At 37.7% G+C, this 21,476-nt stretch overlaps 2 protein-coding genes across 4 annotated transcripts in view; one reads left to right on the forward strand and one right to left on the reverse strand.

The window, feature by feature from the left end:
• SUPT3H (SPT3 homolog, SAGA and STAGA complex component) overlaps positions 1-21,476 on the reverse strand; it is a 322,329-nt gene that overhangs the window by 203,082 nt on the left and 97,771 nt on the right. The window lies entirely within an intron of this gene.
• On the forward strand, positions 12,143-12,664 carry LOC308420957 (uncharacterized protein ZNRD1-AS1; the record flags this gene model as incomplete). Its single annotated transcript, XM_080917210.1, has 1 exon — positions 12,143-12,664. One exon carries the CDS (start codon positions 12,143-12,145, stop codon positions 12,662-12,664), a length of 522 nt encoding a protein of 173 aa, XP_080773336.1.

Here is a 21,476-nt window from a genome sequence, read left to right on the forward strand (position 1 = left end):
GCCGGCTGATCTAGGTAAGATATGAATGAGTTCCAGGCCTGGTAATGATACATAGAAAGACACTCTTAAAACAAACAACCCTGAAAAGGAAAAAGAGAAGAAATTCTTTAAAGAATGTGTTTGGTAACTTTGGGAGCCAGGGAGATGACTCAGAGGTTAACATCACATTCTGTGCTCTTGCAGAGGACCCAAGTTCAGTACTAGGCACCCACATCAGACAGTTCCCAAGCTCCTTAAACTCTAGTTTGGTGTGATCCAACGCTCTCTTCTGCCCTCCTTGTATGCCTGCACTACTATGTAGATGACCCCACTCCACCCCACAAAACTAAGAAGAAGATAATATATTCTTAAAGAAAGATAGGAAGCCTGAGTGTCTGCTTTATGGACCCTCACAGTTCCTATGGAAACAGTAGTGTGTAAGCTAGATGATCTGGAGAGTAGAAAACAAAGCATTTCAATATAGAAATCAGTGAGTCTGAGAAGGATAGCACATCAAAACTCAAAACAAACAGTAACTAAAAACAGAACATTACTGGGAATATTAGAACGTATGACTAAGGTCATTCCTTCAAAATTCTATACATACATAAAAACTGTAAAGTTTTCTTATAAAGATAGAAAATCAGTTTTGCATTATTAACAATTAGTTGAGATTGTTTTAAAAATGAATCACAGAAAAGAAGTTAAGAAGAGTGAGATTTTAGGTCGCAGTGCTCAAGGAAGAACTCTGAGGCCTCCAACAATGGGTCTAATGGCTGTTAGTTACTATTTCTAATGAACACTATATATGACTGAGCATTTTGTCCATGAATACGAAAATTCCCAGTTCTAAAATATACATTTTACAGTAAATTATTTATAGGAGATTCAAATGAACAAGGATAAAGGTATACATATACTGAACTTCACAAATTAATGCTTATATGGGATATTATAAAATACTTCAAATATAAAGACAATATACAATTAAAAATCTATCAGTGATTAGATATTGAAATATATTTTTTAAAAAGTAATACTTTTCAATGCTTATGCAAGATATTAGTAATTCATCCTTATGACTATATAATATAGAAAATTATCAACACTTATATGAGATCCCAGGACAAATACGACTAAGACACACAGAGCTTTAAAAACAATAGTCCATGCTATTTGCAAACATAACTTGTTTTCCTTAGTGTCTAAGCAGAACCAAAGAAACCTATACCACAGAACAGAGGCACCTGGTTTTTTTCTTATCACAGGATGACAAATGCTTTCAATCCCCTAATAGCACACAGACATCCTCAACATTTGTATAGTGTTTTTTAACTAACAAAAACGGTTTGTCCTTCCTGAATTCTAGAATGGTCAAGGGCTCAATGCAAACACTTCTTAGAGTACCTTTGCCACTCCATTTAAAGAGACAGGCTCAAGAACACATTTCACAACATAACCACTCTCTGTTTCTTTTGTTGATCTAATGCTTACATGGTTGAGTGTGATTTCAAAAAGGTTCTATAGTTCACCTTGGTAGTGCATGATTGAAATCCCAGCACAACAGGTTGAGGAAGGATGAGATCACAGAAGAATCCAAGAGTTCAGGACCAGCCTGAGCTGCAAACCAGATAGTCCCTATAAAACCAGACCAAAGTGGGGACTGAAAAGAAACCAGAGAAAAGAGTATCTCCGGGTTTATACTCACAAATATAACTGTATGTCAACTTCTGCTTTAGTAGAAAAATAGTTTTTATCAATACAACAAAGAAAAGATTTTATGCACTAATCATGTTATAGGAATTAAAAACATGGGGACACATATTTAAAAAGGCTTGCCTTTCCATATATATGTATGTATGTATGTATGTATATATGTATATATATATATGTATGTATGTATGTATGTGTGTATATATGTATGTATGTATATATACATATATATATATATATATATATATGATGAATGATGAAAATAACTATTAGTTTTATTTTTGACCAGTATAATTTTTAACAATTTCTAAAGACTTTAACTTTTTAAAATAAATTCTAAAATTAATGACAGTTTTTCCCTTCCCCTTTTTTCCCCACGGTTCCAGTAAAATATAATGCTAATTTAGGTAATCTAGTTAAATTTTTTTAAAAAGATTAAAAAAATGAACAACCATCAAAGTGTTCGCTTTAAAAGCATGAGGGCCTGAGTTTTCTGAGTATGGTGGCCTGCACTTAGACTAGTGATACTAGAGAGGCAAAGATGGGCAAGACACTCAGGGCTGGTTGTTCAGCCAGCCTGGTCTCACCTTGCCTATAAGGTTAGCTCTGAGCCATTGAGAGGATCTTATCTCAGAAACAAAGTGGACAGCTGGGGGAAAAACCTCTGGTTTGTTCTGTCTTCCACACATAAAACCCATGCATGGAGACCCACACAAACACATCCATTTTCATATACAAACAAACAAGAATTTGGCAATGCCATCCATAACTGATCAATGTAGATTTGATCAGAAAAGTGCAAATAACTTAAATGAAATGAAATGAATTCCCCATACCACCCAAGTATCAGTCAGAAACCACTTTTTAAATGAAAAGCATTGGTGGGAGTCTGACTCCTTTCCTTAGATTTGTGGTGTGTGTGTGGGGGTGGGGGGGAGAGAGAAAGAGAGAGAGGTGGTACTTGTATAGGCCAGTAAAACACATTGGATCTCAAGAGCTAGTTATAGGCAGTTGTGAGATGCCCAGTTTGGGTCCTAAGAACCAAACTCAGATCCTATGGATAAACAGGAAGTAATCTTTATGGCTGAACCACCTCTCCAGCCCTGAGATCCTATCTCTTTAAGATGGTAAAATGTACAGTTTCTACATGGCTTGATCATAAATGTAAAACTATAGGGCTAGGAATGAGGCTCAGCTATTAAGATCTACCTACTACACAGAAAGCCCTAGGTCACTAGCAGTGAACACACCAATGCTCGGTGCATGCCTGTGATGCTAGCTGGCACTTGAGTGACGGAAGCAAGAGGATCAGAAGCTCAAAATTAGTTTCTGTTTCAAAAAGGAGCTCAAATCAAGCCTGAGATATACCAGACCCTGCCTCAAATAATAAAAGCAAAATGGATGGGGATGCAGTTCAGAATTTAAAGTGTGTACCAATGTAGATGGAACCCTGAATCCAATTCCTAGTTCCCCATAATGGTAATATAAGGTCTATAATCTTTCAATGCCATCATTGGCTATATAGTGAGTTCAGGGACAGTATGCGCTATATAAAACCCTGTCTCAAAGATAAATAAATGAAAACTGTTTATAACTTTGAAACACTTTCTTTTCTGTGAGCACTAAGGCCCTAATACAGTTAGCATCTCGCTGCTTTTTCTTTTGTTCTTGTTGGTTAGTCTTGATCTCAAAGTATTTTAATTATTTATAGAAGTGAAATATGAACAGATTTCAGTTTGGTCATGAGAAACATTATCAGAAAGGCAAAATTCAGCCTATCTTTTTTCTTGAAAGTGTGAGATTATCCTATCACATCCAGCCATACAGAAGAGTATCATGGTCAACAATCTCACTACAAAAGAAGTCTAGGTCTAAAATAAAGAATTTATGGTATAGCTATGTGAGAAGTAAAACATACTTTAACATACTGTTTGAGAAGAAGACACCGAAAGGCTGCCATAAACCATGGTATGTTAATAACATATTAATCTAGTCACTAAAACCAAGGGCATTTACAATAACACTAATATGTTTCAAATAAACTGTCATTTGGCAGACTGAGATGTGAGTCATTTACATGCTTATCAATTAAACTATAAAATAACTAGAACACAGTTTACACTAGAAATTACTAATGAGAAGCAAGACTCCAAAGGCAGTGATTAGAAGTTTCTAGAATATCAAGGATGTCTACCAAGTGATCCACAGCAAATACTAGGAAGCAGGATAACAGCAGAACTTTAGGGTTAAAAGGAAAATGTATCAGACGTATGAACAAGTGATTTCTTGAGAGCAGTCTAAAATTAGATGACCAAAAATGTAAGCACTATGGCTCAAGTGTGGAGATACAAAGATTTTCCATGAAAACGAGCAAGTATAACACATATAGATTCTGCAAGCTAAGCAAAACCTGAAACTGAAAATATTGTTTTAGCTGGTAAAACATTTTTATATGTAAGTGAATTATGGTGTTTCCTAACTGTCTGAAGTGCATAGTGAACTGACATTTTAAAAAATCTGTACAATTTGTATGCTTCAAAGAGAAAAAAAGAGTAAGAATTGAAAGTGTAAAGCCAAACAAGCAATGGACACAGGACAAGAACTGCAGTCTAAACCCACATCTCCACAGCCCCAGCTCAAGGTCAGCCAAGGTCAGCCAAGGTCAGCCACAGGCAACCCCCATAAAGCCATCAACAAGCACAGGAGCTTCCCCACCTCTGCAGTAGGTACGGCAATCTTTAAGTTACCATGTCCAGGAGAAGGCAGTTCCTGGGACTTAACAGGAAACTGATGATTATTCCTCAGAGAACAGTAGTTCAAAATCACGCTACAAATGCTTGGTGGAGAAGGATGAGGAGATGGCTCAGTCAGTAAAAGTAGAAGGACCAGGATTCACTTTACCAGCATGTAGGCCAAAATCCAGGCATGGTGATGCCTCTCTATCACCCTGACAATAGGGAGGTAGACACAAGCTGATGCTTAGAACCCCAGAGTTGGCCAGCCACCTACCTAAGTCAGTGAGTCCTAGGTTCAGACACAGTAACTGGTCTCAGAAGGAGCACACCGACAGACACAACTAACATGAAAAATGAATCTCAGAGATCCCCAATCCTAAACAAAGAACTTCAGGAATGTAAGGAAAGCAGAGAGATAGAAAGGATTTCCCCAGGAGAGTCCCTAATTGGTTATACAGTACCAAATGGCCATCCCTGAAATTATATAAGTAATAAATAAGCAATAAAATACAATCATATACATATATGCTCCATACATACTGAGACATTAATGCACTGAGACATTAAAAAAATGTATGTACACACTCATAGATAGATAGATAGATAGATAGATAGACAGACAGACAGACAGACAGACAGACAGACAGACAGATAGATAGATGGCACAGACCAGCTCTTCAGAAAACTCTGAGAGCCTTGGTCCACCAATCTCACCCTCCCTTCTCTCCCACAGATGCAGAGAGATGCACACGAAGCACTCTGCCTTGCTCAAGTTCAAGCTCCTTGAAGACATAGTGCCTTCCATGATGCTGACTCTGCTTACAGCCCCAAAGCAGCCATTTTTTCAGCGCGTAAAACCTGTCCTACTGGTCTAAACTCCCACATTATTATGCTTACGCCACATAAGGATATATGTTTGTGTTCAGTTCGATGCTATTTCCTATTACTACTTATAGTTTGGCTTATTTGAGTCTAATATTGTTATTGCAGAACAATATGTTGAAGCCAGGAAAAGTAGGTATTCTATCTATTGCTTCCTGTTTATCTTAAGAGAAAGATACTTATACACAGAAGTACTAAATAAAGACTGAGTAGCAACAATGGTCAGGAATGTACAGGAGTAAGTGTAACTCTTTAGGATGCTTTTCAAAGATAGAAGTAAAATAAATAGATAATGAATGACTGAAGTGATAAGGTAACACTACAATTTGCTTTAAGAGGCCAACCTCAACACCAATCAATAGGCACAGTCTTCAGCCACACATTTGCATCTAAGACAATTTCACCTGAAACCAACACTGAACCAGGGGAAAGAAAGCATGATGCTGTTCTAAGGACTTCACACTTTGATCAAGAAAAATAAAAGCCTGTCCATCAAAATTTTACTATTTTTGTTTTATCCTAAATGCCACCAAATACACATCCCTACTCTTAGGCAGGAGTAGAAAGACAAATTCTAGTGATCCTCCACGTTTGTAAAGTCATGATGAACTTCTGCACACTGCACACTTGAAACACTGCGCTCAGGATCTTTACAAGAGACAACTAAGATGATAATCTGAGCCGTCCATGTGCACTCCTCCTGCAGTTAAAGTCTAAGGAGACACTGCCCTCCTACTTTACCTCACCCAACTGTGGCAGGAGAATAAAGACTCTCATGATTGCTTCTGAAATACCCCCCACAAGGATCATGAGAGTGAATCATAGGTCCTCAGCCTATAGCCATTCCCTATGGGGAGAGGAGGATTATGAAACATTTACAAAATAGAGCCTATCTATAAGAAGCAAATATGGAAGGTGGGGGGGGCAGGAAGCAAGGTCTTACAGCCCTGTTTTGCCTTGTTGCCTGTTTTCTTCCTGCCCCTAGATCCACCTAGATTTTAAGCAAAACCCCTTACATTCCTGCTCCCACAGTGAAAAGCATCCCATGACCTCCATCCAGCATGTGTTCCTCACCAAAATGAACTGGACCCTCAAATTCCTGGCCAACATAATTCCTTCATCCCTTCTGCTGCTTCGTGGTAAGAATTAGTCACTGGAGGAGAGAAGCAGCTAACACAGAGAAGCCACTGGGCAGCACAGTACACTATAAATGACTTTACTCACAATCTAGCTGGATGGGGCAGCCTTAAAAAGTCAATCTGCATCCTGATCTCAGGGTGGTGCTGGTGGTGGTGCTGTGGTGCTGGTGGTGGTGGTGGTGGTGGTGCTGTGGTGCTGGTGGTGGTGGTGCTGTGGTGCTGGTGCTGGTGGTGGTGGTGGTGGTGGTGGTGGTGGTAAAAAGGAAAACAGAATCTACTAGATTAGTTGTCTTTAGGACTGAAGATCCATACAGTTATATGACAACTATGTAGACAAGTATTTTTTAACAGCAACAGGTCACTATCTGCTAATTTAGCATCTGTGTCAATCTTAGAGACCCTGTAACAATAAGAACTCACTACATTTAAGGCCTAGAGAGACAACTCGGAGGTTAAGAACACTGGCTGCTCTTCAAGCAAACCTGGGTTTGATTCCCATCACCCACAAGATAATTACAACAGTCTGTAACTCAAGCTCTGGGGATCTAGCTGCATCTGTGCCCTCTCCTGGTTTCTATTCTCAGTGCTTATGAAGTGCCCATTTGGTGTCTTTTTACCTCTGTGCTCCAAGGAGCTCTGGGCAAGTTCTAATGAGTAGAATTTAGTATTTTTCTTTAATTCATTTAATTTAGAGATGGTGATCTCACTGTTGCCCAGACTACTGAATTTGATTTTGTTTTCCTATAAAACCTCAAATCTGGCAACTTCTCCAGAAGACCACACTGCTGCCGTTTCCTCTTTCTTCTTTCCCCCTCCCTGTCTGATATCTAAAGATGTACTACCTTTTATAATTAAAGCACACACTTTACTTAACAAACCCAACTCTGCTCTGACCAATAAATAAGAAAATAGAATCTGAGACCTGGTACTCTCACCTATTTCAGCCTTTAAAGAAGGAGGGGGGTGGAATTTAATTTTACTTAACAATAATCCTACAATTTCTGTAATTTAAATCTGGCCTAGCATTTCCCCAGGAATTTCATAGCTGCTACTTCCGTTGACATTAAAATGATAGTATAACTTATTTTAATTTTCTGTTCATCATGGATAGTGTATAAATATTATGAGTCCAATATTGATAAAAAAGTAGCTTTAATATTCAGACATCCTTGAAATCTTAAGCAAGATTTTCCTTCCTTCATACTGCATAAGAACATGAAGCTGCCTTCTACACACTGGCACTATCTTGCATCTTGTAAAGTCTGAAATGCTTCATGTGGCACCAGCCATGTTGGTACAAATGTCACAATTAAGTGTGAATGGAAAAAACCCAGGAGTACCTTAAGGATGTGTAAAAAATTCAAGGTCAGACTTAATACACATCATTGGCATTGGGAACCCCAATACAGCAAAGGTACAGGGTCCCAAAAGGGCCTAGTAAGCCAAATCATGCATCTGACAACGCTAAGAGTGCTCTGTGATGCAAAGACCAGCCCAAACAACCGTCAGAGCCACCAGTCTCCATGTGGACCTGAAAACCTGTGGTAAGCCTGATGGCCTGAGTTCAATGTTTAAAACCTAACGATGTCCCCTGACTTCCACATGTGCTGAGTAACACACACACACACACACACACACACACACACACACACACTGAAATGATGAATGTAAAAATATGAAAATTAATAGATGAATCATAAGCATATTTTATATTTAAATAAAATCATTAAAAACTGAAAAGAAAAAATGGAAATATCCTGTCCACACAGTGCTCTATACATGGTAAGGATTAGACACATGCCAGCGACTGCTATCTGAACTTCGGAAGTATTTGTATCTATATTCGACTCCCACAGGAGCTTTAGCATGAGGAAAACAGCAGTAAGACTTCATTCCACTGAGGCTGTTCCTAAAAGTATACATGGCAGAAGGGCCAGCGATGATGCTGATGTGCCTGCCCTAAAACAGATACCTTATTTAAATGCTCTAAACTGTGTCATTTCACATCTTCAGTTTTGTTTGCTCAGAATTTCACACAAACAAGACATAAATACACGTACGAAAAAAAATTGCTGAAAATAAAGGTAGTACCAAGACTGAGCAAATGTAAACAAATATGGTAAGCACACCTACACAGAATCAGCACAGGCTATTTTTATCCCAAAACCCCAAAACCACCATGGCATTTTTATGGCTTATGACTGAAGAGAACCTTTCAAACCAAAATGTCCCCAATTTGAACAGTAAGTCACTTCAGGATTGATAAAAGATGAGAATTTAATATACTGCCAATATGCTGGCACCATCAAACTTAGAAACGTCACTGAATGTTCCTTCCTGGTTATAAATTCATAAAAATTTCAAAGATGGGATTCTGATGGGGTAAAGTATTTGTATGTATTTTTCTCATTTGTATTACCTATGAATATCATTCTTACATTACCTTTGAATGCTTCTATACTGATGGTGATTCAGATTATAAACTTCCTCAAACTAGAGATTATAATTTTATAATAAAATATGAACCAAATATATTCCCCAAAAGCAACAGAAAAGTGAAGATAAATTCCCAATAGCATGACACACAAATACTACTTGAGAAACCAAATTCTCAAATTTTTCAACAAATTAAATGATCAAAAATCACCAGGGAAGCTGCCAGTAGAAAGCCACGGAGATCACATTGAACACGAAGAATGGGGATTTCTGAGTATTGGGTAAAGGACTTATAAACAACTGAAGGCCAATCTCCTGATGCCACAAAGTGAGGAATTGTGGGTAAATTCCTGGTGAATTTCTTAGAAAAACACTTTAATATCTGTTTACCAAAACAGGACTGTTCTTAATTCTTACTTCTTCACACATATTTAAATTTGTGGTTACTAGAGAAAATACTATGTCTATATAAACTTAAATAGAACAACTTTTTAAGCACAAAGTTAGCGCTGAAGCAAAATTTGGTAAACCGTTACGTTTTTCCAATTATGTACACAATGTAAAAGTCATTTATTGTTAAGTGTGAAATACTAGTGAGCTGGTGAGAGGCAGGGTGACAGGCCTTATAGACATGTCTCCCTGCTTTTCAACATGTTGGCTGCAGTATCATCCACCTGTCAGGGTGCAGTTTCAATTAGCAGGGACTATGGAACACTAGAGCTGCCTCTGAACTACCACAAAACAGTCAGGGTTTGTGGAGTGCTACCATCACTGACATCCCCATATCTAGTAATATGGTTTCATTCTTTCTAATAGTTCGAAATCTGTGCCAGTAAGTCACAGCTTCTCAATGAGGGCTTGAAATGGGAGGGTTAAGGAGCACTGGGTCAATGTAAAGTCACAGAGAGCTACCTATGTACCTATAAAGACAGAGGCCTGAAAGTCTCCTCTTACAGAAGGCATCACAGATGGCTGACCATGCAGAGCAGCATTGACCACAAAGCATTGTTACGATTTCCTTCTGTTTACTCTACAACACTCTATTTTTACTCAATTGTGCCTAATACCACAAAGCTATTAAAACATGTTACATTTCTAGCAAATTATAACAAGTAGCTATGTTGGGAATTTAACCTAATAATTCTTATATTCAGTGATATATGGAGCTTACCTGGTCTATTGTTCTAGGTCTTTTAAGCAGTGACTAGACATTTGCTGAAACCTTCATTTACTCTCCTAATATGATTCATCTTAAAACAGCACTTCTTTGTCAACATTTTTGCCTAGAAGCCAGCCTGAACTATATACTCACATAGAACTTTCTACCATTAGTTTAGAATCTAGTAAAAGTTGTTTAGTGTGCATGTGCTCATATCTTAGTACAAATGTAACCTTTCCCTATTAGATTGCACCTTTAAATACCAGAGGTTGTTCCTTGCTGTCTTAGAGTTTTATTGCTATAAAGAGACACCATGACCAAGGCAACTCCTATAAAGGAAACCATTTAATTGGGGTAGAAAGCGCAGCAGTGCACAGGCAGACATGCTAGAAAGTGAGCAGTGTTCTACATCTTGATCTGCAGATCTTGACATAGCTTGATCATATCAAAACCCGCCTCCATTATGACACACTTCCCCCAACACGACCTATTCCAGGAAGGCCATAACTCCTAATAGTGCCACTCCATATAAGGCAAGCATTCAAACAACATGAAGTCTGTGGGGGCCATACCTATTCAAACCACTACAGTTTCCAAACTTTTGTCTCTGCAACCTCATACACAAGCTCTTTAAATAAACTAAAAAGTTGTTGAAGACAATAGTACCATGCTTTGAAGCTGATGTAATAAAAAAGATAGATCTTTGGGGCAACTTATGACAGATCTCAAACTCATATGTGACCTTATTCAGAATTCCATAAAAGCAATGCATCTTCCCTGACAAAAAGGTAGGTAGTTCTAGGATTTAAAACTTCTGTTTACATATATCATTATATATTAGAGATTTATAAAGCATAACATCACTAATAGATTCCTTTAGGATTAAATGAGTGTTTGGGGTAAAGACCTCACAACTTGTTCCTGATGAGTATTCCCAACTAGCATCTCCTAATAACTTGATCAGACTTCCACAGGGGCTCAGAACTGAAAGTTAAAGTTGACTTCATCTACTGAAAGTGCTTTACAAAGTGACTATATAAATGTACACTTCCAGGTACAGTACAATGACAGTACAATGACAGTCTGTCAGGGAAGCAGGTGTAGGAGGGGCCAGCAGGGGCTGTCAGGGAAGGAGTCTCAGAAGAGATGAAACACAGACAGCTGAGTGAGCGCATGAGAATACTGGGGAGGACAGGCTGGGGAGAGAAGCCCAGAAGGCTTGCCATGTGCTTAGATATGCTTTGTCTCTGGTCCAGCTCGCTTCTCATGGCAGTGGCCTCTGCCTCAGTGCTGACATCTAATTTATGTCATTCATTTTTCCTATCCAGCCTCAGGCGATCAAAAAAATAAATAAGAGATCATTTTGCCTTGTTTACAAATGAAACTATTACACAAAAACAAATTTTGGTCTTTAAAAGTAGTGGGGAAATGTAGAACTTCATCCATTAGCTTTGAGGAGGGAGCAGAACATCTCAGAAAGAAAGGTCTGGGTTGCCATGGTGTTTTCAGTCATGTATTGTGATGTCCTATCAGTTAAAGGAACAGTAGCTCAGGGCCTCTGGCAGCTTTTCCTGCTTGGACCCCATCCTATAATATCTCTTCATTTGTGTCTCACACCCTATAAAACCTAGGAAGTGAGAGAAAAAGAGAAGGTACTATATTAACTTTCCTGAACACTGATTGTGAGGCCACTGAGTAAGAAAACTACAACTCCCACTGGTCGTGAGACTGTGAGGTAGCTAAAAGCAGTTATCAGACTTTTCAGCATCCTTAGGCCTGCATCACCTTTTGAGGCCACCCTGAACAAGCTAACCTCCCTCACCTTCTTTGGGGGAAATTCTGAGCACTTGGAAGATTTGGATTGACAAATTCATCTAAAGATACCAGTCAACTAAAAGTCAAAAGTCTCCACAGGCATAAAGGTTCCTGCCTCTCAATGTAGGTTGTGTGCACACACAACGGCAGCAAGCTACGTGCCACCAAGTGACAAGAGGACTCTTGACTACTAGCGTGCCAAAGCAGTCTTGCCATGATAAAAGAACAGTGGAAATGACAAGAAGGATTCAGGCGGTGCAACAGGGGCAGAAGCAACACAGTGAATGGAGGGACGGAAACATTACTGCTCAGCAGCAGAGAAAGAGAGGAAAGAAACTGAACGGCGAGTGCAGCACACATGCCAGGCCAGAGACGGTAAGAACAAAATGTGTAGACTCTTCCCCGGGGAAGTGCTGCCAAGAATTGTGCATGATATCCCCGCAACACAGAGAAGGCAGCAGGTAAAAAGGAGCGAACAGGTGAAAATCAAAGACCACCAGGAACACATGCTTCGAGGGAGAGAGCTGATAGAGCAAAGACTCGAGGAACAACTGAGGAAAGGCCAGAGCCAGCTCCCTTCACTGGAGAAGCTCAGCAGGGTGAAAAACGAGATAAAGGACTTTAAAAAGGCCAGTGCACACCCACTTCTGCAGCTACGCACTAAAAGTCTAATTAAGTTGGAGAGTCTTTTGGAGATGTCTCAGGCAGGAGATGAAGGGAAAGCAGCTATAAAGCCTCATCAAAAGAAAGGGCTCACCCTCCCACCATTTTTGAGAAGTCATGTAGGAAGAATCAAAGATCAGTAAAATTTCAGTGTCTTTTGTGAAAAAAAAAAAATACTAGAAATTAAATAAAACCTTTTGAGAACCACTGTGTCATTCGGCAAGATCATGCAGTAATTGTGGCAACCCATCTTGCTTATAAAAGAGCTAGAAGGGACAGAGATGGCTCAGTGGTTAAGCACTTGCTACTCTTGCAGAAGACTCGGGTTCAGTCCCCAGCACTCATGCTGCGGCTCACAGCCAACTGTAACACTAGTTGTAGGGGATCTGATGCCCTCCTCTGATCTGCACAGGCACCAAGTGTGCTAATGCATACACATACTTGCAGGCTAAACACTTCTACACATAAAATACTTTTAAAAATAATGAAATAAATATTATTCTCCATATTCCGCATTTCTTTTGAGGTTTTCTTTTTAAACCAAAGCACAAAACATTTTTTATAATCTCCTAAACTTGGGAATTAATTGTATTTTGTACATCCATAGAACAACAACAAAAACAAAACAGCCAAGAAAAAAAAAGAATATGCCTGTGAGGGGATTCAGGAAAGTAGATACTATTTTTAAAAATCTAAATGCATAGAATGCTTTAAGAACAAAGAAAAAGAGCACTCATTTCCATAAACTACAGAGTGGCATGAATTACTCAGAATCTTAAGTTGGAAGGAAACAAATTCTATGAAATAGTCTTTAAAATGCAAATAATGTGATTTTAGTAGGAATGCATTTTAGATTAATTTCAACTAATCAAACTCTCACAAGACAAGCCTCAAAAGAGCCCAGGAGCGAATCATATTCATTTGGCCAGTTTACAAAGGAAACAAGGGTGGTGGGCGGAGCAAATAGAGGAGGAGTGGCTACTGGAGTGGTGGGCTGGTAAATAAGAGAGGAGTGGCTATTTGTCAGACGAGACAAAATAATATCATGCCCAAAGCAAAAGACCACCCAAAGACAGGATTCCTGGTGAAGCTGAGGAGATCAAAGCAGAACTCATCAGCACCAACAAAAACAATTCTCTTCCAGAATTTATTTACAAAATAAACCAAAAATCATACTTTTTGAAACCCCTTACTACATGAATACCACGATGACATGTTGATTAGAAAACCATTAAGTAGTAAGCCCTTGTTTCTTCATATCTCACACTACAAGAAACAAAAATGGCCACCTTTAGCATGTAGGGGATTGGAAATATTTTCTGAAAAAATTACTACAGAACAATCTCATAGGAAAAAATTAAACTTTTTAACAGACGTCTCCTGTGGCACTAGGCCAAGAATTCCCCACATCATGTGGCCCTTTGGCCTCACTTCCTCACTATTATTCTGCATAAAATACTGGGAAAGTTCTAGAAGTTTTCAACAAAGAACTGCTTTTGTTTTAAAGAACTTAAGTTCTTTCATGGAACAAATGGGATAAAGCTCTTCAGTGGTGAGTGAGAGTTAATGCATACTGAAACTCTGAGAACGATATAGTAATGGGGTATTTCCTCAGAACGAGACAAGAGAATGAAAGATCAATGGAATAAAAAGAATCCTGCAGAATCCTTGAAAAATAGTCAAACTCCAGGAACAGGTTGGGATCTGGCATTTTAAATAAAACAGAGTCTAGAATTCTAATTTCTCCCAAAGATATCAAATGAGTTGAATGCAAGACTTCTCAAAACAAAACACAGAGAGCACCTTTAAGTCCAATCATTCATTTTCCTGAGTGCTTATATATTTAAATTCTACAAATAATCATTTGCTGAAATATGTGATGGAAAAACTATGTAAGGATGTCTGATCTTTCATTTGCACCACTGGACTGACTTGGGAGTAGATCTTCAAGGAAGAATAGAATAAGATCTGAAACATGTGGTCATAGTTAAGATGTAAAGAGAAGATGCCTACTGTTGTCCTAATGGCTGATAACGGACTAACAGAAGGATACCCAAACAGGCCTACAACTCCGCGAGAAACAGCTCATAACCAGAGGCCTATGGCCTCCTTAGAAGAGGTTCTGATGAAGTCTGGTGTGGTGGTGCACACCCTTAGTCCTAGCAGAGATAGGCAGAGCTCTGTGGATGTGAAACCAGCCTAGTCTACAAGTTTTGGGATACACAGGACTGCATAGTTAGTCTTTCTTTCAAAAAAAAAATGTGCACATGGCAAATACATACATAAAAACATAGTCAGCAAGTACAATTAAGTAGTTGAGAATGAAAAGAAACTTATTAGTTATCTATAAGGCAAAAAAAAAAAAAAAAAAAAAAAAAAAAGGGACCAAATCCTGAGATTTGTACCAACATAAGTGAGACTTAAGACATTGAGTGGAATGAACCAGGCAGGGAAGAAACCAACCATTGCATGCTTTCACCTATAGAGAAAATATAAACAGGCTGAGCTCAGGAAAACAAAAGAGCAGAAAGATCAGTGGCCAGTATTGGCCAAAGGGGGAAACACAGAGGGAAATAAGAAAAGGTTGGTTGAGGAGTGCAAACCATGGCCAGGCAGGATGTCTTAGGCTAACACACAGTGGGCACTTATAGTTAACATATAGTGTTCTTCAATCCAGGTTTTGAATGTCCCTCCCAGAAGCAAGCAAGTTTTAAATGACAGGTAACCTACACATATATGAAAGATCAATATACAAAGTACTAACGTACCCAACAACAGACTGAGATACAGAAAAACAATTATCAATAAACCTTTCCAATAATTGTACTACGGACAGGAAAGAAAATTAATGCACTGTTACTATACAATCGACAATCAAGTTTCTTGGCATTTACCATTAGAAATATAGAACTTCAGGTGTACTATGTCCAATTTTCTGAGGAACCGGTAGACTGATTTCCAGAGTGGTTGTCTATACCACTCCTGGGCATATATACAAAACAAGCTCCAAAATCTAACAAGGACACATGCAAGTGTGTGCAGTTAGGAACAAAAGTTGCTCTTGTACACCATAAAGTCAAAATAAGAGAATGTTTATAAATCTGTATGTAAGTGTGCATATTGTTTAATAGAAATGCTTTATAAATGCATACTGATGAATTAAGAATCAATTGGGGAACAGGACATTAGCATCAGAACCACTCCTATACTGCACCTTTTCTGCCCAATAAAATATATTCTTCAGGCGGGGTCTAGCCTGTTCCCAGAGCTTAAATCAGAGTAGCAAAAGCTACACATTACAAATGCACAATAATCAGAAAAGTTTGGAGTCATAAATACTTTTGCAAATTCAGTTACAAATTTGAAATTTGTTTAAAACTGACATTTTAAAAATGATTGGTTTTAAAACTTTAAGATTATATCATAATAGGACTATTCTGTAATATAAAGTTAAATATCAAGACACTGCATCAGATTATTGTCCATATATCTCCAGAACTTAACACTATGTGCCGCAAAAATACGCACTGAAGAAGTGTAATATAATGTATATATCCCTCAGAAAAACCCAGTACTTCATATAAGATTAGGAAAGCAAGAATTTGATCTTCAAGATTATAAATAAAGAATTTAAGATGAAGAAAACTCATAGATGACATGATTTTGACACACATCAAAGAGATGTTAATTCTCTAAGCTAAGACACTCTTGAAATTATTTTATCTAAGTAAAATTATTTTTAATAAGCATAATATATGCTACACACACATTATACATGTGTGTTACATGTTCCATTGCCAATTCATTCATTAGCAATCACTGACATGAGACAGGAACAATGCCAGACCCTCTTACCTCCCAGCACATAGACCTCTGTGTTCAAGGTCAGTCTGATCTACATTTTGCAGGCCAGCCATGATTACATACATAATAAGACCACCATCTCAAAGTTAATTGATTAATTAACTAACTAACATAAGGACCATACAGAAATCAGTACTATCATTTTGGTCTTTATATGGATTATGTTGATGTTTATCAAGTGACATGACTTCAAAATCAAGAAGATTCTATAAGCTCTACAATTTACAGTTATTTTTTATTAAACTTATTAGTGCCAAAAGCAGCTTTCAATCATCATTTATAGTATTAACTATACTCTTGTGAGGTACCATTTTTCAAGTGAAGTTTACACATGTAATACTGAGAACTTGTACGTTTTCAGTAATATTGATTATTCATTTTTTTATTATTTTTATTCTTATACACATTTGTGGGTTTTGTTTTAAATGAACTGGTGGATAAAGGCCCTTTGTGGCAGCAAACTGGAAATGGGGAGAGAAGGTGGATATGGAATGAGGCTAAGTTATTGCACAAATAGTGGCCAAACAATCGTGTGATTTTGTAATAATGGAATGGAAGAGAAGAGAAGAAAAGGTGTAATGGTCAGAACTTCTAGTCAGTGTTGGGAAATAGTCAGTGAAGGGTTTGCCAGGCACCAAGAAGACCCACGTTTGGATATCCAGAACCTACAAAGAGCCATGTACATCAATACATGCTTATAACCTCGGTACTGGGGAGGCAGAAGCAGGAGAATCCCCAGGACTTGCAGGTCAGGCTAAGCCAAATCTTAGGCTGATTTTAGCTTCTGGGTCTATAAGAGATGCTTTCAAAATAAGGTGAAGAGTGATTAAGAGAGACTTCCATAATTGAACTCTGGCTTTCACTCACACTCACACACACACACACACACACACACACACACACACACACACACACACACGCACGCACACACACACACGCACACGCACATAAACATACATACAAATAGATGAAATAAAAAGTTCCCAGTTGACGCACATAAACATACATACAAATAGATGAAATAAAAAGTTCCCAGTTGTGCAGATGGAGGTGAAGAGTGTATGTGTGTGTGTGTGTGTGTGTGTGTGTGTGTGTGTGTGCGTGTGTGTTAGCCACCTTGATAGGCCTGTGTAGTGCTGTCAGGGCAGAGGAGGGAGGAACTTGCTTGGGTTTTCCCAATATCCTGTGAAAACCTAGAGCCTTGACACTCAGGGACCTAGGAATGTTACTGTTTGTTTTCACCATGAAATGGAAAAACACTGCTGACCACTAAAAATCAGTGACACGCTCTTACATTACGGTAAGAACACTTATTTGCAGGGCAGAAAAAGAATTATATCAAAGCCATCATTTGGATTCTGAATGTCATGTTTCTTTTTTATTTATAAAAATATCTTGGCTTTATGATCGCATTATATTTAAATGTTGTTTGGAGTTTCTATCTAGAAGGCTAACAACTTGGGTCAGTGAGTCTACAGGTAGGGAAGGAAGTACCGTGAGTTGCAGGACTACTGTTGATAGGTGTTGGAACAGACTTTGCCTCTTTGCTTACTCAGTTTTCTCACTAGTATGAAAATGTTAAGGACAGTCTTAACTGTGGGGGTGCTGGGGAAGAGAACAACTATGAATTGGCTGAGCCAGGCACCTAGCATATAACAATCATTTACACTCTGGGAAGGGGCTGGCACAGGGAAGCTAACTGTTCTTTCCCTCGGTCAAAAGCAGACCTTGGATTCAATGTTTTAATCCATCACATGAAACAAAGGAAGCCTGATGTTCTATGGGTGGAAATAGCCCCCCATTTTTAAAAATGGAGTAGGGGTACTTACACGGCTTTAGGATGTAGGCTACCATTCTAAAAATACTGCCCCGCAGCTGTTTAAAATTTATTTTTTTTAGACCATAGCACCACTGTTTGGTTGTTTCCAATTTCTCAGACCACAAATAGTAAAAGTGTACTCAGTCTACTGCAAACATAAATAGCAAATGCACGCTTCAGCACTTTTTAAAGGATATGGAAATTGGCAACAAAAACGCAGTTCATGTTGAAAATTTACGACAGCCTGCCATATTTCTTCAGAAATACAATCAGGTAGAAATTAGGAAGATCTCTACCAGCTGGGTGGTATTTTTATGTTTTTTCACTTATATTTTCGCTTGCTGAAAGACTTTCTTTATGCAGCTTCTGGCACTTGATAAAATAGAGCAATGGTACCTTTGCTAAAACCACAGTCTCTCTGGTTATGTTTAGCATTACACAAGCATCCTTCACCTTAGATATCCTTTCACATCAGGCATTTAATTGGACATGCACTGAAAAGATGATCTTTTTCCAGAATAGTATACTTTCTGGATATCATTAACGGGCAGAATTGTGTTTTTGAAACTTCACAGAAGTATTTGGTTCCAATAAAAGGTATTGTGAAAATATAGAGAAAAGGCATCAATACAAAACAATTCAGACTGACCTGCTGTGTAGCTACAAACAAAAAGAAGGAAGCAAAACGCAAAGGAATATGTTAAAGGTCACAACATTAACTGTTTGTCTCTTAACTGTTCTGGGTAGTAAGAAAAATACAACCTCTGCTTGTAGGTTTCCAGAAAGAAAGAAAACATTCACGGTGTGTGAGGTTGTTAAAATAAGTAATATTTAAAGTCAAATTCAACAAAGAAAAATGATTTTACACTAGGAATAAATATTCAGAAGTCTATCTCTTACTTCAATGTTAACATGTCTTCCTTTGCATAGGTAAATAAATACTAAAAGATTTAAAACCCATAGAACTTAACAGTAAAGGAGCAGACAATCAGATGATTAAATACTTGAAAAAAATAGACCTTGGTAATTTTAGAGAACTTATTTATATATTTTGCTTTTCTTAGAAAAAAATAAATGAATAATTCAAAACATGGTGATTTGGGGTATGGTGGCCCATGCCTGGAAGAAAAGGATCATTTGTGCCTAGGGTCTAGCCTGGGCAACATAAGAACCATTTTCAAGAACAAGCAAACTTTAGTGACAATATTCTACACTTCAATCTACTTATTTAAATGAGTGCAAAGGAAAGTAAACCTAACAAGCTATTTTAAGGGGTCCCTTTTCATCATTAGCAACTGTGCTTCAAGATAAAACATTTTCACACTCACTGTGTACATTTTTTTTCACTGCATGAGAGTATTTATGTCACTTGAAACATACAAGTTCAGTATTCGACTACAGAAAAATTTAAATTTAAATTTGTGCAGTGGAACAAAACTAAGATTAGCTGAATGAAAGAGACATCTAAAATGTTTTTGAGTGTGGGTATAACATGAATGTATTGCTTTCATCCCACTGAAAACAAGATTAAGACTGAGATCTGCTTTTTGTGAAGCCCTTTTCTACTGGCTAAGCAGTGGCTCTTTCCAGTCTTCCATTAAACATACGATTTTTGCCAGGTAATGCTGAATGAAAAATAAACCTATAACTATCTTGAAGAAAGTAGAGGGATCAGATTATACCACAGCTTATGGAAGGTAGACATGTGTTTGTCTCATCCCCACCAGGACTGAGAATATAAACCTGAGTCTGGCTGGGTTTTACCCTATTTCGGGATGCTGTATAGAAGACACGGGTTTGACAGTATGTCAAGCTTTGCTTCTAGGGCGATCTAGAAGTCTCTCAGGGGTCACATCTATATCTTTTGGTCTGTTCAATTATATACCTAAGGTTAGCTGCCCAAAACAGCTCATTAGTGCTTTCGGATGTCACTTAATCATCTTTTCCTAAAAATAAGAGTGAATCTCATCAATATGAAAGCTAGAAACAGAAAAATATTTTTCAAAGGGATTTTAGAATGGGAATTTATGTTCTAGTGATGCAGTTTTCTGATTCAAAACAAGATCACTTTTATAAAATTTAACGTTATTAAAATTCAGAACAGCAGAGAATAAAGAACGAAAGTATAAGTGTCTACTTAATTTGCTACAATCATAAGTTCTGAAATGGAAAGAAATACAGAATTCAACACCAGCAGCTAATGGAACATACAAACCTTACAATTTAAAACGAAAAAGCTTCCTCCTTATACTGTATAATCACTTTGGGCTAAAAGAACATTTTCCCCTTAAATTAACCATGAAGAACGAAGAGAATGAAAAAAAAAAAAATCACTGCCAACACATTACAAGGACGTACTGAATATTCAACGTATGGAAACAAATCTAGATTGGGAACCTGGGAATGGCCACACAGAAGTCAGCCATGCCTCGTCTATAACAACACACAGAGCCTGCATCTCTGAAGGTAGAAGCATTGATCCTGAGAAAGCTCCCAAGTAGTGAGCTGATTACAGCGTCTACAGTTATATCCATAGTATGTGAGCGATCTGAGGAAAAGCATCCTCCCTAAAACTATGGCACTGGAGACCCCAACATTTTAATTACGACCATGCAGTAGGCATCTGTCTGTCCCTTTTGAGGGTGCTCATTAACCTCTACCATCACTATTACCGTGAGCTCTAGAAAACAGGAAACCAATCACATGTTTAGAGTTACAGAGAAATGTGAGGAAATCGTTACCAACAGACCGGTGACAACAGCTTCATCTTTACAAATGCTTTCATTGCTTTCTCACGGTTTTAAATCCTAACGAGGAATTATATAGTACTACTACTTTAAAAGATAGATGTTTGAAGACAAGTTCTTTTAAATCAGAATAGAATCAAATTTGTTTTGTTTAATTATATTTAACTGAAGGTAGTGATCTACATTTCTTTTAAAATAATTTTAAATGTTCTTGTTTAGCTAAATATTTATACATGATTAATAGTTACTTGCAATATAGCAAGTTTAATTTTTCTTGCACCCTCCTCCCAAAAATTACCATCAGTTTAAACTACTTTTTTCATACCATTTGGAAATAAAAATTACATATAAGTAATGTAAGAACTATTCTATCTGCCCACCCAAGGAATTAGCAATTAAGGTATGAATTTTCATGGTCAGTTACATCTATATTTTATGAAAAAAATTTAATATTAAGACTTCCCTGAACTTTTTTATAGAAAAAAAAAAATCACTACTTCGGGAGCAAACAATATTTTATGGGGA

Source organism: Micromys minutus (genome assembly GCF_963924665.1).
Source record: "Micromys minutus genome assembly, chromosome: 5".
NCBI lineage: Eukaryota > Metazoa > Chordata > Mammalia > Rodentia > Muridae > Micromys > Micromys minutus.